This window comes from Varanus komodoensis, unplaced genomic scaffold (genome assembly GCF_004798865.1).
Source record: "Varanus komodoensis strain SLA01 unplaced genomic scaffold, ASM479886v1 scaffold7_3, whole genome shotgun sequence".
NCBI lineage: Eukaryota > Metazoa > Chordata > Lepidosauria > Squamata > Varanidae > Varanus > Varanus komodoensis.
The window spans coordinates 19851166-19866787 of record NW_025336480.1 but is presented as its reverse complement, the minus strand read 5'-3'; the positions used below and the strand labels follow the sequence as shown (position 1 = coordinate 19866787).

The 15622-nt window shown below is 38.6% G+C and overlaps 2 protein-coding genes across 6 annotated transcripts in view; one reads left to right on the top strand and one right to left on the bottom strand.

Annotated features, from left to right (window-relative positions):
* VPS54 (VPS54 subunit of GARP complex) overlaps positions 1–5965 on the top strand; it is a 58705-nt gene extending 52740 nt beyond the window's left edge. For all 3 annotated transcript variants that reach the window (XM_044454637.1, XM_044454638.1, XM_044454639.1), the window contains 3 exons: positions 764–871; positions 1602–1696; positions 4807–5965. In XM_044454637.1, coding sequence (XP_044310572.1) covers positions 764–871; positions 1602–1696; positions 4807–4912 — 309 coding nt within the window. In that variant the 3' untranslated portion in view covers positions 4913–5965. The remainder of the gene's footprint in view (positions 1–763; positions 872–1601; positions 1697–4806) is intronic.
* A 78-nt stretch (positions 5966–6043) lies between these two features.
* Positions 6044–15622, bottom strand: part of UGP2 (UDP-glucose pyrophosphorylase 2) — a 44150-nt gene continuing 34571 nt past the window's right edge. For 2 of the 3 annotated variants that reach the window (XM_044454642.1, XM_044454641.1), the window contains exons 5-10: positions 15235–15368; positions 14148–14445; positions 12920–13117; positions 11476–11718; positions 8571–8675; positions 6044–6942 (exon numbers count right to left, since the gene is read on the bottom strand). In XM_044454642.1, the coding sequence (XP_044310577.1) occupies positions 6835–6942; positions 8571–8675; positions 11476–11718; positions 12920–13117; positions 14148–14445; positions 15235–15368 (1086 nt within the window). In that variant the 3' untranslated portion in view covers positions 6044–6834. The remainder of the gene's footprint in view (positions 6943–8570; positions 8676–11475; positions 11719–12919; positions 13118–14147; positions 14446–15234; positions 15369–15622) is intronic. The other variant, XM_044454640.1, reaches the window with a different exon arrangement.

Below are 15622 nucleotides of genomic sequence, written 5' to 3'. Positions count from 1 at the left end.
GATCCACATTCAATACATTTGCGGAATGCCGCCCGCTGCGCCATCGCGGAAAAATGAAGAAAAGAGGACAGAATCGGGAAGAAGAACAAACTTGGAGCAAGAGGAGTTTAAGGTTTTTGAGAAAAAAACAACGAAGAGGCACAGATCTATAGCGAGAGACGAATAGGCACAAGGCACAGCAAACGGCGGTCGCAAAGACTGAGTAAAATGGCAGACACTCCGCTCTATTTATACCACGAAGCGGGAGGGGAGCGGAGTTTTCCCGCCAAAAAGCGTTAGCTTTCTAATCTTCCGGCCTAGGCACTGTGCAGGTGCAGCAACCCATATGTGTGATGCACAGAGGCCACGATGAAGAACTATGGGTATCTGATTAAACACTGCTCATTGCATACTGAAAGCTTTTAAACTGTCTGCATGATCCAGGCATCTGCTGACAAACAATGCGAGACATTTTCCTTCTGTGTGTCTTGCTGTGCATATGATGCAGAAAATGTGTGCTCTGTGGTGCAGTGCCTTGCAACAAATGGGTAGGAATGGAAAAGGTGAGATTTTGTATTGGCTGTTTGGTTTAAAAATTTAGCATATGCTAACCATGTATGAGTGCTTTGGCAAACCATAACTGTGAATGAGAAGCTTGAACAGTCAGCAAGCAAATATCAGTGTGTTTAATTAGGATTCTTATTACTATGAAAACCAGAAGTAATAGCTAAGCTCCAGAAAGCATGCATACATATAGTGACACGTTCTCGGTATTTATTTACAGTATGAGGTAAAGGCCCCTGTTCCTTCCACCTGCTTCAGGAATATTTGTAAACAAATGGCAAAGATGCATGAAGCAATATATGACCTTCTTCCTGAAGAGCAAACACAGGTGAGTGGTTTTGGTTGGCGCGCCTGTTCTGTAGTTGTGCTGTTGTACACAAGTTTTGGCTGTTGAAGAGACATCTGTATCCCACGAGTGACTCCTAAACTTGGAGATTTGTTCTCAGAAGTATCTCCTCTTCTCACTCTCTCTGGGTCAGCTAGATCTTAAGGTCTGATTTCAAGGGCTATGCCTAAGTAAACTGCTGCTATATTACTGAATAATATGTAATACTATTCATGTATTTTGAAGCATGTTTATGTCCCTGCTCATTAAAAAAAACTCCCAGAGTAGCTTGCTTGCAGTCAATTAAATGTAACAGTCCCTGCTCACAGGCTTACAATCAAAACAAAGAAAATGATGCACAGGAGAAAGACTGGAGAGGGCCTTTTGCGGGGGCAGGGGATCATCTTTTCACAGGGCTGCTGGATGGCTGTGCTTCCCCTGGCAGCCTGCTGCAATAGTGGTGGTGGTGAGTATTGAGTGGAGAGCCGGTGTGAGGGAGGTCTTCAGTGGGGCTCTCCTTGCCTAGTTTGACACAGGGCTGCAAGAAGATCCTCAGTTATAGAATCTCCTGTCTCACTCTCTAAATACAAACTAAAGTCACTCTTCATTGTAACTGCAAATTATCCTTACAAATACTTATTTGAGTATTCTTTGTAGTTGTTCTTCAAAGCAATAAAAATTTTGCTATCTTACTGTATTCCATATAGTTAACATCTCCTATATTGTCCTCTAGATGTTGTTTTTAAGAATTAATGCAAGCTGCAAATTTCACTTGAAGAGGCAGTTGGCTCACTTAAATGTAGTCAATGATGGAGGACCTCAACATGGGTATGTTACACAGTGTCTCCTTTCTGTGGTAAACTTCTGCACTGCAATGGAAAGGCAGCAATGTCTTATGCATTTTTCTTTTGTAAAATGAGCACTCTTCATTTCAATTATTATTCTGGGCCTGTGAGGAACTGCAGAACAGGGTGAAAATGTTTGTCCCATCAGGATGAGAGGTTCTATTCTGATCTGCCCTGGTAATGTTACTGTGCAGCCAAATCTGGCTGGGAAGTCTGTTTAGAAGCCACTAAAGTTGCAAACAAAACAGCATCAAACACACAGAAAAGGGAGAAAGAGAGCACTTTACTTCACCAGCCAGGCCCAAGTGAGGAGAGCCCCTAGAGTAGCATTTGGAGTCCTTGGCCCAGAGAACTCTCAAGGGATGTGTTGGATGACGCTCCCCACCAGGGCTGGCACTGGCTTAGGGCGGCAGCAGATCAAACAGCAATGGCTCTCCTAATGAAGGTGGAAGAGGCTAGTTGTTGCATCTGCCCCAGCTCTCACAATACTGCCAGCAGAAGTGGAAAGGAGCAGCCTGTCCTTCATTGCTGATTCTGAGTGAAGGCATTCCTTTCTGGGAATTCCTGGCCCAGAGGGCTCTTAAGGAGTGCAATATTTGCCCCAGGTTTGCTGCAAGCTACAGTCTGCTGGTGTTGGATCAGCCTCAAAGCCTTGTCACTTTAGGAAGAGAATGAGTGCCAGGGCCACCTCATTTGCTTCTTAGACAAAGATGCAAAACTTGGTAATTGTGAATTCTTTGTGATAGAGGTATATTTGCTTTGCTGCTTTTTAAAGTCACTACAGTAGTGAGCATGGTGTCACTAGGGCAGCCAGAATTGCTTGAAGCCAAGAATATATTTTTGTCTCTTCCCCAGAGTTTTCTAAGTATTCTTCCATGTTTGGTTTGTACTGTACTGTGCCTTTTGCCAGAAAAAGAGACAAGAGTGTGTACCACTTTTTTGATTCTCTGGAACTTCATTTCACATTGACAACAGCATCCTGCTCCAGAGGTGGTCTGAGGCAAGTGTAGTTAGTACAGCGGTTCCATTCAACTTGAATGCTTGTTTCCAAAAGGGTTTTGCTTTGGAATCCCATAGGATTCCATCTGGTCCCTATCCCCTTTAACATCCGCATGAAATGGCTGAGTGAGGTCGTTTGAAGTGTTAGATGATTCTGTTAGCATGCAGCTTTCTGACAGCATGGTGTAGTGGTTGAAGTGCTGGACTAGGGACCTGGGAGATGGAGATTCTGGTTTCTTCTTAGTTCCATGAAGCTTGCTGGGTGACTTTGGGCCAGACATGGCCTTTCAGCCTAGCCTTCCTCACAGGTTGCTGTGAGAGTAAAATGAAGCTATATGTGCTGCCCCAGATTCTTCAGAAGATAAAAGGTGGAATTTAAATGCAGTGTAGCAGCAGCAGCAGCAGCACATCAGTTCCAGGTGGGGCTTAAACAGAGCCCATGTGGTAATAGACAGGGTAAGAACTAACAAACTCAGATCAGAAAAGAGGAAGGTACTTGTTAATGTGTGGTAGTGTTTGTCCTGTTTTGGAAGGGGACGAACTCGGCCTAAAGGATCTTGTTCATAGCTCGAGGGTGTGTATAGCTCCATCTTAATCATTAGAAGCCCAGGTGTCTTTTGTGGGACAGGGAACCTTTCAGCTGCTTAGGCTACAATGCCAGCTACAACCCTACCAGGCTAGTGACTGCCTTATTTTGAGTGATCATGGTAACCTCCCATTTAGATTACTACCACATGTTGTATGTGGTGTCTGAAATGTGGTGCATTTTTCTTAGTGCAAAATGTGGCAGCCTAAGTACTGTCTGGAACTGGGTACTTTGATCATGAGTGTTCCAGCTGTGCTATTGCCAGGGCTGGACCATGGACAACACTGCTGGGTGACTCTAAAACATACCTGCACTGCTAAAAGTTTTGCCATTGTTGCTCCTTTCTTAACATTTGACTAGTAGTAAGTGCAACAGATTTGATACAGGCATGTTGTGATGCTGCTGCTGTGTCCCACAAAGACTGCGTTTGGCTCATTTTGCTTCTACTGAAAAGCTGAGAAAAAAACACGAGTTTAAACTGGTGTGTGTAGCTTAGCCTGGCCAACTGCCACGGTAGTTCCTTTTGTTGCTACTGGTTGGCGGAGTGGCAATGCCAGGGAAGCAGTTTGCCCCCCCCCCCCCCCGCCCAAAGCCAGGCATACCTCTGATTTCTAGGTTCAGTTCTGCAAATTTGTGCTACCCTGCAAAACCCTTCACAATCTCTACCAAACCCTGACATACAAGACGCCCTGTTCCACATGTCCTCTCATGCTGACTTCTGTGGGTGACTAATCAGGAACTGGCCTTTGCAGTAGCAGTCTCTCAGTCATAGAATACTCTTCCCAGGGAGATCCCCCTGCATAGTTAACCTTTCAGTGCCAACTAAATACCTTTTTGTTCTCGGATGCATTGTGTTCCTTTTTGTTAAGACTTCTATGCTGTTTTCAAGTTGTTTTATCTTTAGTATTTTAAAGATATTAAAATACTATTTTTAGTTAACTTTTATTAGCTTCTGCTGCTTTTGATTATATGGATTTGAGATTTTTAAAATTGTGTATCACCCTGAAAGCCACAAACCATAACACGACTAATTATTATTGAAAGAAAATAAATAAAAGTAAATTGATAAAGGGTGGCTATGAGACATAGTCATGCTTTGAGTAGACCTATTGAGACCAGTAGGACTTCTGTTATTACTAACGCCTCGTTAATTTCAGTGGGGCCTCTCTAAACGCAATTGTCTGGATTCAATCCATTTTATATTACTATGAAACACAAATTGTACTATTGGTTTTGCCCATTTTATTCATGAAGATGTGTGCTATAGAAATATAATAAATAAATGGATGAAATTCAAAAGCAATTTTACTGACATCCTGTTCCACAGTAGATGACAGTATTTATCTTGTTAGAATACACAGATTCCAGCACAGAAGAGAAGGCATAAGGCACAAAGCAAAACATCAAGCGCACAACACACAGCTTGAAGGGCTGAGTTTTTGTCCAGTATTCTTACAAACATGTCTGGGTACCCTGTGTCTTAATGATTCTTTTTCTGTTTCAAATAGATTGGTTACAGCAGATGTAGCGTTTTACACTGGAAACCTCCAAGCTTTGAAAGGGCTTCAAACCTTAGACTTAAACATGGCTGAAATATGGGAACAGAAGAGGTGATAATCCAGTGAAAGATGCCTCTTGGCATGGATATTCTTCTTTGCAGAAGATTACCTGGAACCTAGAAAAGGAGAGCCTCTGGAAATACGATGTGAAACTAACTACAGGAATGACTTTGAGAGAGTCCCTTGGTAAAGAAAGAAGTGATTGGTTCTTTGTGCAATTTCTTCATTCTTTCTGGAACCAGGCTCAGGTTTCTTTGGACCAAATCCAAAAGAATACATAGCTGTAACACAGCTGTTGTTGGCTAGAGAGTGCTCTGTATATCTTTATATTAAAAAGATGCTTTGCATTTCCTCTAGTGCAATGAAATTCACATGGTGTCTCACCGTTATTTAATGATGGTAGTTTGAAAATTCTTGCTGTTGAATTCTAGAAAATGTTTTCACTATAAAACTATACAGTTAAATTATTTTTTTACAGATGTTTCTATAAAGTCTTGATTACCTACATAGATTTGAATTTATTAGGGTGCATTCATGTTCCAAAGTATTTCTTGCAATTTTTCCTCATATTGCCACCAGAGGACAATATTTTAAATAACTTTCCAATCTTGAAATAGAAGCTGGAGAATTTGCCTTTGTTTCTTATAATGGCAAGCTAGCAAGACGGTTAGAGCTGCTTTGGTTATGATGACCTAGGGTGTGTAATTTTAACTTTTGAGTACTTATAAGAACCTTTTCCATGGATTATAAATCTGCCAGTTTCCATATAATCCTTGCCTCCCATTTTCTCACACCTGCCCATCCAGGTAAAGATGTTTTAAAAGGTAAATGTGTAGTCAGACCTACACTCACAATATCAGCAGTAGATGACGTATGACTAACTTATGCTACCTTACAGGCTGGTACCTGCCTGTATTAAGTAATGAAGTGCCTGCGTATTTCACTTCACAACATTTTTACCTAAACCCAGTGAGTGCCTACTCTCGTGATGATTATGTTCAATGATACAGTCTGTGTTTTGTGTGCCTATACTTTCTTCAAACGGGCATGCCTATTCTGTTAACGTTAGCAGAAGTCATTGTCAATCAAAATAAAGCTGTAAAAATAATGTGTTTAAGAGAGCAACTTCTTTAACCACTAAGTTTGGCTTTAATAACACCAGCAGCAAAAACCAATTACACAGAGAGAGGATTTGATAGTATTTATTTTAGTACCTGTACAGCTGTGAAATTTCCTCCTTTAGACTGACACATGATTTAATTGTATGAACATAAGTACATGGTAGAGGTGATCTGTTACATCTTTAAATGTTTACGTGAATTCTTAACAGCTAAAGAGAGAAATCTAGAAGATATGGGGTGACGACTGTGGCTGAAAGTATCCATTCTGATGTTTCATTCAAGGTGTCTTTCTTTGGGAAAATACAGGAGAGCAACAACTCTAGCTTTAGAGCACAATAAAAGTGAGGTATTGAACTATCTGTGAAAAGAGAGGGACTGCTGTGAACAGTGTAGTTTTACATACTAACGATAGAAGGCAAACAAGGTTAACAATTATGTTCTAGATATTTTAAACATTTTACTTGCCTTAACAGCAAACCATTTGGGTATTTGTTACGGGTGCCACTTATGCTTCATTGCACTTCATAATTAACAGCATATTGCTTCACAGCTTTTATTAGTTACAAATATTTCAAAAATCATTGAACATCAACATGTTAAATTTCTTACATAAGAGCTGCCTGCCTTAAGACAAACAATATTGCACTTTAGATTTTAATTGACCTGCAGAATCATTTAAAGATTTGCATCTCATTTTTTTTTCACTTGAAAATAATACAGAAAACTACTTAAAATAATACTGTCGGCACACTGACTAAGGGTATAGGCCTTCTGTGTACAAATCTAATGCCTGTGAGTTCTTTCATTTCGGGTACTATTTTAGTAGGCTACCAGCAACAAATCAGTTCAAATCACCTCAGTGGTCCAAGATCCGAAGATTGCCAGATACTATTTTGTTCTCCAGTACTGCTCCTGGTGGGATATCTATCCTGTCACCATGGTTTGCAATGATGATGACTGTTCCCTAAATATAGAAAAATACATTTGTGTGACTTTTTGAAACAGCTGTTGAAACCTTAAATTGAATCCTTCACCTTGGGTTCACTTTAAATTCATTCTTATTTGATAACTTTTGAAACAATTCAGGCAACGTTTGATGTAGAACAATTAGTATCCTAATTTTCAGTGTCATGGTGTAACCAGTGTAAGATGAATCCAACTAAACTGTTGACACTGATATTTGTAAACATGCAGTTACTTGTTTCAATGCCACATACTCTCAAACTGTCAATTATGTTTTACAATTGTGGGGACACTTAGTTTCATTTTCAAAGTATTTTCTAAATACTTTGGCATGAAACACAATTCTATTCTTTTCCAAGTGTTTTTGTATTGCCTTCGTAGACCAAGTATAAATGCCATGACAGTCCACATTTAGATTATGTAGAATGATGGAATTATCGCATCTCAAAAAGTACAAAAAAGTGACTTGTACTGAAATTCTAAACATGCTTATTCAAAAATTAATCCCACTTTTTGGGATGGAATTTGTCGAAATCCAATTAGCCTTCAAATGGTTGGCTATATTTACATTTTTAATAGTTCCTGTAGCCACATTTTGCTACTGCTCCCAAATATGTTCCCTGCTAGATGAGAAAAATGGAGAAGAAACTACATTGTCTAGGTTTCTCTGTAGAAGCGTTGGGTAATTATGGTTATACAAACTTTAATCACCCATTAATAGAATTTTATTTCCTGCACAGTCCTTGTTTATGCAATTAGCATTCCCAGCATCTCAAACTACCAGAATTTCTACAGTTAGTTCTAGATACTGTAATAATTGCATTTCATACATGCTTTGTTCTTATATGAAGCCTATTTTAGCATCAACACTTCAGCTCAACTGAGATAAGACACCAAGCAATTAGTAATAGCAGGTACAGGGTTTTCTGACTTTAACCCTATTGGCCCAATTGGACAGTGGGAAGGGGAAGGGGAGCCCTGCCATTCATAAGCTTGCTGATGCATTCATGAATGCAGTTTGTCCACTTTGACCATTGCAGATGTCTCTTTTTCCATCAAAAAAGGACATTCTAATATCTGTCAGAAAGCTTAAGATTTGATTTTTCATAAAGCAGTGAATGCATTTCCTTTAAATATTTCACATGATAACCCATTATGATTAATTCATCTGTATGCAGGACAATGCAAGTAATTTACAAGCCAGTTGGCTTGTTGTGAACCTTTTTAAATATTTGCTTTAAAAAAATGTAGGAAGCCTGAACTACTTCTCAAAAATTATGTGTTCAGTCTTCCTATAATGTTTTTTTAACCCATTTTCCACCTGAAAAAGAAAAGTTTAACTTACTACTGGGGGAAACTTATGCATTCAATAGTTTGGGTTAAAACTGCATTCCCAAAACACAGTCTAATAAAGTTTATTTTTAAATTTTAAAAGTGGACACATTAGAAATGAATCATTAGTTTAATTCTCATTTAAATAACTTCACTGGATGCAGGCAGCTGATAAAAAGTTATATGAAGTTCAAATGTTAAACTAAGGTGACAGATTTTATTAGTATTCTTACAAATGCACCCTTCTATGCATATTGCCATTATACACAACTTTTGTATGTATGCTGTATGACCAACCTTTAATGCAACATTTTTGCCAAACGTGACATCACCAGAAACAGTCAGATGATCCAATTCAAGCATGTCTGGGATGCTCTCAAACCTCCTCAGATAATCTTGAACCTTTTCAAAAAACAGAAATAGGACTGTGATGACTGAAGTCTCCATGCTCTGAAACTGTTTTCTAGACAATTTTCAAAATTTACAATAACATTGCAAGATTTAGCATATAAATGTCAGGTGTAGCAGTAACGTAGGAGAGATGCTTGATAGCCAGCTTCAGTGAATAATAGCCAGTTATTCACCACTGCACAACTGAAGCCTACACTCAAGTATAGACAACATTTCATACTTAGCCAAGTAACTGTCCCATGTTTCCTGATCCCATCCAAATAAAGACAATTACATCCAGTCACTTTCAACAGTTATTTAATATGGCTTGTAACAAAAGATTAAGCTTTTAAGGTATGGAGAACTGCAACTGACTCTCTCTATCACAGTAGCAGTCTTGAAGGTGAATTAGGTTTCTGGCCTAGGGAAAGAACCATTGTTATGAAGGGAATAAGTTTATTTTTATATAGTTTGGGTGATTTAATAGGCAAGCAAATGTAAGATGGGTTGGTGGACAACTTTGCCCTGCAGTTTTAAGCTGACATAATTCACACTTTTCTGGACTAATCTGCAGATCAGAACACAGTTGTCCTTCAAATTCTGCAGTTCTCTAAATGATGGGATGCTGTTCTTGCTCAAAACTTTCATAGAAAAAGGCAGATATTAAGCAAAGCTGCATACATACAAAAATGTGCATTTTAGAGAACGTTCTGTACAAACATGACTTCACACTATTTCTATACTGAAAGTTTCTATATAGCCTGAAGTACTTGATCCTGCCTAATCTTGAAAGCTAAGCAGGGTTGGGCCTGGTTGAAATCTGGATGGGAAAGTTTTGGGTATGGGCGGTATAAAAATGAAATGTAATAACAACAATTATCATCAATGGACTTCACTGAAACATGTTTTATGGACTTTTCATTATATACATATCTTATGATGCTTATTTTCTATGCCATTTTGAGAAGGTTCCATCTTTAAAAGTGGCCTACAACCAATTTTAGATTGATAGAGACAAAGTGCAAGTTTTAACAGGAATACTTGTGGCTTGAAAAATGATAGAATGTTGACACTCAGGATAAAGCAAGTGGAAGCAATTGTGCCAGTTTTCTAACTTGAATCCGAGTTAATACAGATGAACGTAGATGTTAAAAGACTACATAACTGTTTAAAGATCAAACAAGATGAACAAGGAGATGGTATTAGCATTTACTATTAAATATATTTGATTATATATTTGAGTATTACCATGGAAAGATAGAAAAGGAAAAAAAGCACACTCCATTCACCTTTAATTGACCTATGATGTGAACAGTGTCAGGTACATTCATTCATGATATTTATATGCTGTCCTTTGCAAAAGCCTCAGGATGGCTTACAAAGATAAAATACAAAGGCCCCACCAAGCATTTGTGGAAGGGGCTAAGATTTTCAAGGAGGTAGTTAATCTTTTTACATTTAAGCCTGTATAGTTCAAACTGTATTAAGTAGGACTAGCAATCCCAGTGTAAGCTACTCCGCTAGCAACAGAAAAAATAAACAGATGAAACAATGCACGCACCTGTGTGGTGTAAACAGGATCGAGGGAAGACAGACCTTGGAATGATTTAAGGTACAGCCCCATGTATATTTAGAACCAGAGAGACAGAGAGAGAATCTTACCATCGCAGCATTCCCAAAGTAGTCATGTAGTACCATAGCAGATCAGTTCTATCACGCTAATCTAGCACATACTCTGTTTGTGGTCACATTAGTACAAAAGCAGTTTGTGTATTTATACACTGTCCTTCAGCATAAGCTTCAAGGATGGTGCACATTAAAAAAACAGCAGTACACTAAAATCAAATTATAGGTTGTGCCTTTATTGATTGCTATTTTGCTATTCTTGTGTCTTGTTTTAGACTTCCTTAAAAAACTCAATGTGGCATAAATATTTAAATAAAAAAATTAAATTCCAGCAGTAAAATTCTTAGAACACAGAAAGACCAGCAAGAAGCAAAGTGATACTGCTCAATTTCTAAACTGGTTTACTGCTGAACCATAAAAAAATTTGACTATCCAATATTCTGAATTGCCTAGATGCCCTGGGCAAATAATAAAGCTTTTGCCTCATTCTGAAAGGTCATCCTAAGAGTCAGAAGTGAGTTTTGCTCACAGATGCATTCCAAATGCAAGGCACCACAATCAAGAAGGTCCTCTCCAGTCAGCTAATTTCAGTTAATCTTCCATGAAAATCCCAAGGTTCAGGCCAGCTCATACAGTAGGTACTGTTGTTCAGGTACTCAGGTGCAAAGCTGTATAGGGTTCTGTAATTAATGCCCAACACTTGCCATTGTGCCCAGAAACAGACTGGTAATCAATGTAGCTAACTGTTTGGGTGCTCATGGGATATGCTCTTTATAGCTGGACCCAATTAGGAAGCCAGCTGCTCCATTTTGCAGAGTTTTAGAGAAGTCTTAAAAAGCAGTCCTCCACATTGCAATGGACTAGGGTTATCAAATCTACTGGGGAGGAGAGATCACAGGCTTAGCTAGTGAGAGGGGCAGTATATCAGAAGAACAACTTAGCGTTTCAGCAACACTGCTGGATCCATCAGTATATCCAGACTGCAGAGCTGCCCCTTTAAGGGGGGATTACAGTCACATCTACAACCTTCCCAGTAATATGAGGAACACTTACTAATACTCTAACCATCCTCTAACACAGTTGGATGGACCTTCATCTGGTCTATTACTGATTCCAAACACCAGTTGAGTAACTCCACAACTTAGCCTGATTCAGATCAAAAGGACAAGCAGAAACCTATGCTCACCTTAGTGAAAGAGCTTCCCAATTTAACAAGTGGAACGGTGGGGAATTCTCTTTTCTCACTCATTGTTAAAGATCCAGCATTAAGGCTATATAAGTTAGACATGACAAGCAGAAGATCAGATGTAGTCTTGACAGGCAGGAAACGGCTACGGGGTACATTTATTCCCATTGAGTTCTCAAAACTTTTAATGGCAGCACCAACAGCAGTCTCCAGCTGAATAACATTTAAACCACCATCTAAAGTCTGAAAGAGAAAATTTTAATTGAAACTCATGGATTCACAAGCTGAAAAATCAACTGAACTCAAATTCTGCATATTCACTTGAGCCTGACATGAAAATTTTAGTCTTTTGAAACACTAGACTTTCCACAGCAGGGTCACACAGCATTAGAAGTTAAAATGCATCGCAATAAAAAGGGTGTAATTATGTGTTTGACCCAGTCTACAGTGGGCAGAGTACCCAAGCATGGAAATTATTCCTTTTTTCCTGCTGCATCAGCGTGGGCATCCAACATGAAGCCATGGTGGAGAATGAGAGGCCTGCATTTGCTCCACATTATCTCCACCAGCTTAGTCCGTCCCAATTGCTCAGAGCTTGAGGTTCCTGACCACAAAGGGAAAGCAGGATCTAGATGAATATGGAAATGTGTACAGGCCTTCCATTCCACACCATTTGTACAGGCTCCCTGTGAGAAAATGGAAGAAACTAGCCTTTATTATCCAGTGCCTACAGGGACCCTTCACTGCATGCTGAAGCTGTGCCAGTCAGGACCAATCCCTGTAAGAAAACCTATTTTATTAAATCAGTATCTATAGCACAAGTTAGAGGTTTTCAGCAATTTCATCTATCTTACTCATCCCTTACGGAGTAAGCTCACAATGGCTTGAATTAAAAACAGAACCAAAATAGTAACAAATAATTGAGTGCCTTCATCTAAACTATAGCTCGCAAACATGTACCTTTTGTTCATAATTTAAGTGTGCCACATTCAAATCACAAAGGGATGAGCATAAATTGGGCAAAAAACCCTAAAACACATCCTACAGTTATTTTTAAAAAATTTATTCATTTGGTCCTCTAAACATCCTACTATTAAAAGGATAACCTATTGGGGACTTGTAAACCAGATACAACTTTATCCATATGTCCAAAATGGCATATACCTTAGTAAAGCAGATCCATTTCAGTATAAGTTGATTTCATGTTTAAAAACTGATGAACATCCTAAGCTGTATAACTCAAAATTGTAAAGAAAGGTACTCAGATAACACAATATGGGTTATGAATATATTTTTAAATAGTCAAACATTTCTAGTTCAATTTTGATGAATTTCTTAAATATTAAAAATAGCTTATGAATTTCTAAAGATAGGCAGACATACTCCTTGAAATACTTCATCTACTATTCCAACCCTACAGTTTCAGCCTGTTCCATAAGCTTACCTTTGGATTGACAATAATTTCCATATCAATAGCATTTTGTTCCTGCAGCCGTTTAATTGCAGATAATGAAATCCACAGGTTGTTTGTGTTGAATATTTTAAACTTTGAAACAGACTTGAATTCATCGACGTGTGGTTTTGGCACCTGAGCTATTTCTACTAGCCTCAGTTTGTTTTCATACTGTGTGAGTGTACCACCCTGGAGAAACAGAACAAATCTAAGTGAAATGGAATTCTATAACTGTGTGTAAGCAAATATCTAACAAACATTTGATCACTAGACAGCATCTAGATGACATAAGATTGATCAGAACCCCAGACATGAGGTCAGAAAATCACTCTGTCCACGTAGTTTGTAATCAGAACTCCAATCCCACTTCCCCCTGTGAAGCCAGTGTGGAAATAACTGTGCCAGCTGCTTCTGCAAGAATAATTTTGGTGAAGGGCTTGTAGGGACATTCTGGGCAGGGAGAAGAGGGATCCGGACAACGTCGCCAAGTTACAAGGTACCTAATGGCACTTCAGCAAGCTTCCCTCCTGCTCTGAGGTATACTCCTTAGACAGCTAAAATCAACCATCGCTGTGTTTTTCAGGGTGGTCAGAGTATGGAGGTGACCTTCACCTCTGCATTCCTCCTGCCTTCATAGGATGCCTGTAATCCTCTGAGTTCAGAGGCTTCCAGCATCCTTATTTGGACTGTACCCCAAGAGAATATAGCACTTCAGTTCAGCTTAGTTACAAATTAAAAACTTCTATAACACAGCTGTCATAATGACTCAAAACAGTTTCTTCCCAAATATTGACCTGTAGTAAACACTTTGTAGCACCCCAATAGAATTTCATAGCTACAATGAGATGATTCACATAAGTGAATGCATACAATTTTGAAAAAAAATCCAACATTTCAGAGTAGCCTCCTCTTCCATCTTCTCACAGCAGTGACAAAAGGCAAATAAAGGGGTTAGTAGTTCCACAGTAAAATAGCATGATCCTTTCCCATTTAGAATATTATTTGCTACCTCATCACTGCACTGCAGAATTTTGGAGCCAATTCAGGGCATTGTGAACTTACTGGTGAAAAAAGACATACATTTCCATGGAACTAGTTTGTTGTGACTGGAGAATGTAACAGGTATATCAGCTATATTGTTATGTAACTGATTTGACAACAAAAAGTACACAGGCTTTACCTGGAAAAAAACATAGTTGAAATAAATACTTGTTTTTACCTTAACATCTGCTCTAGTTTTGTTGGTGACCTCCATAACAAATTCACACCGTTTTCCATTGGGTGAACTCATCAGGTGGTTGAGAATGTACAGATCAACAGTGGCACCAAGGTTATCTATGTTGGACACGAAAATGTACTCCTTCCCCTCATCGATAAAAGTATCCAGTAATCCTGAATTATAAAAACTTGCATAGATGTCCCCATGACCTGGGGGGTACCAAGCCTCTGTATTCTCTCCTGAATAAGACACATCTTTTGCTATTGGAAGCAAAGACTCCTTATTAATTCGTGGGTACCTGCAAAAGCAGAAAGATTTTAAGCCACCAGATGAGTCAGGATATTGCCTGAAATGTGAACAGGTACTACAGGACATTTTGGCAGACATTCAGGACATGGAGGTAATATTAACAGCCATAAACTGCATGGAATTTGGATGTTCAGATTAAAATTATGTGCATATTTGAGAGTTCTGGTACTATTTCAACTCAAATGGTAATTTTAAAAGAAAACATGAGATGTAGGCTTCTTAAAAATGTCTCTAACTCCATGGAAAGCTGGTCATCCATAACCTCCAGCTACATGGGGGAACTAGTACCTGTCATCCAAGGTATCTCAGAAATCTAGGGAAATGAGTGCGGGGAAGATTACAGTAAATATGCTTCAAATTTGCCAAACAGAACTAAATTGGAAGGTGGTAAGTATTTGCCTTTCTTACTCATCCTTGATTACCAAATTCACCCCTTGTACATTTAAAATGGTTTCTTAAAGCAGGTAATTTCAAAATTACCAATAACTAATCTGCACTAATTTCCATACATGACAGAAATGTGTCATGATTTGCTGCCCTTCTGCCTGTTGCCACATAGATATCAATACTATAATTGCCTAGAAACTTCCACATCTCATCTTGCAATTTTAGTTAGGCTTGTTGTTTCTAACCAATCTTTTTAAAACATCTGGATAAAACTACACCTCAACAAAAGTTTGTTGCCCAAGCTAATTTACAGTTCACAATGTAAGAAATAATACCATTAATTAATGCAATTAATGGTATCACTTATGACCAAAAGCAGTGTTGTCCATACCTGCTTTGATTGAAAGTGTAGATTTTCACACGACTATGGCTGTATTTCTGCAAGATTTTTTTTGTGTCTTCATCAGTGTTGAAAGAGTTCATTAGAACTAGAGGAACATCTGTATTGTAGCTTTTATTTAGATGCTGTTGAAACACATAGCATTGTTAGGTTACTTTTTACTTTTTCCACCTATAAAAGAACTCTATATATTCTTTACTCAAAGATTGCCATCTGAAAATGCATCTTTTCCACCCAGCATGCATCAGTCAGTAGAAGAAATTAACAGAATATATGCCTAAAATTCAGAAAACAGCAACTAGGCTACTTTAACGACTCCTGTTTAGCTCTTCACCTCTTTCATTAAACAATATGCTGATAATTGCCATCATGCTCCAGC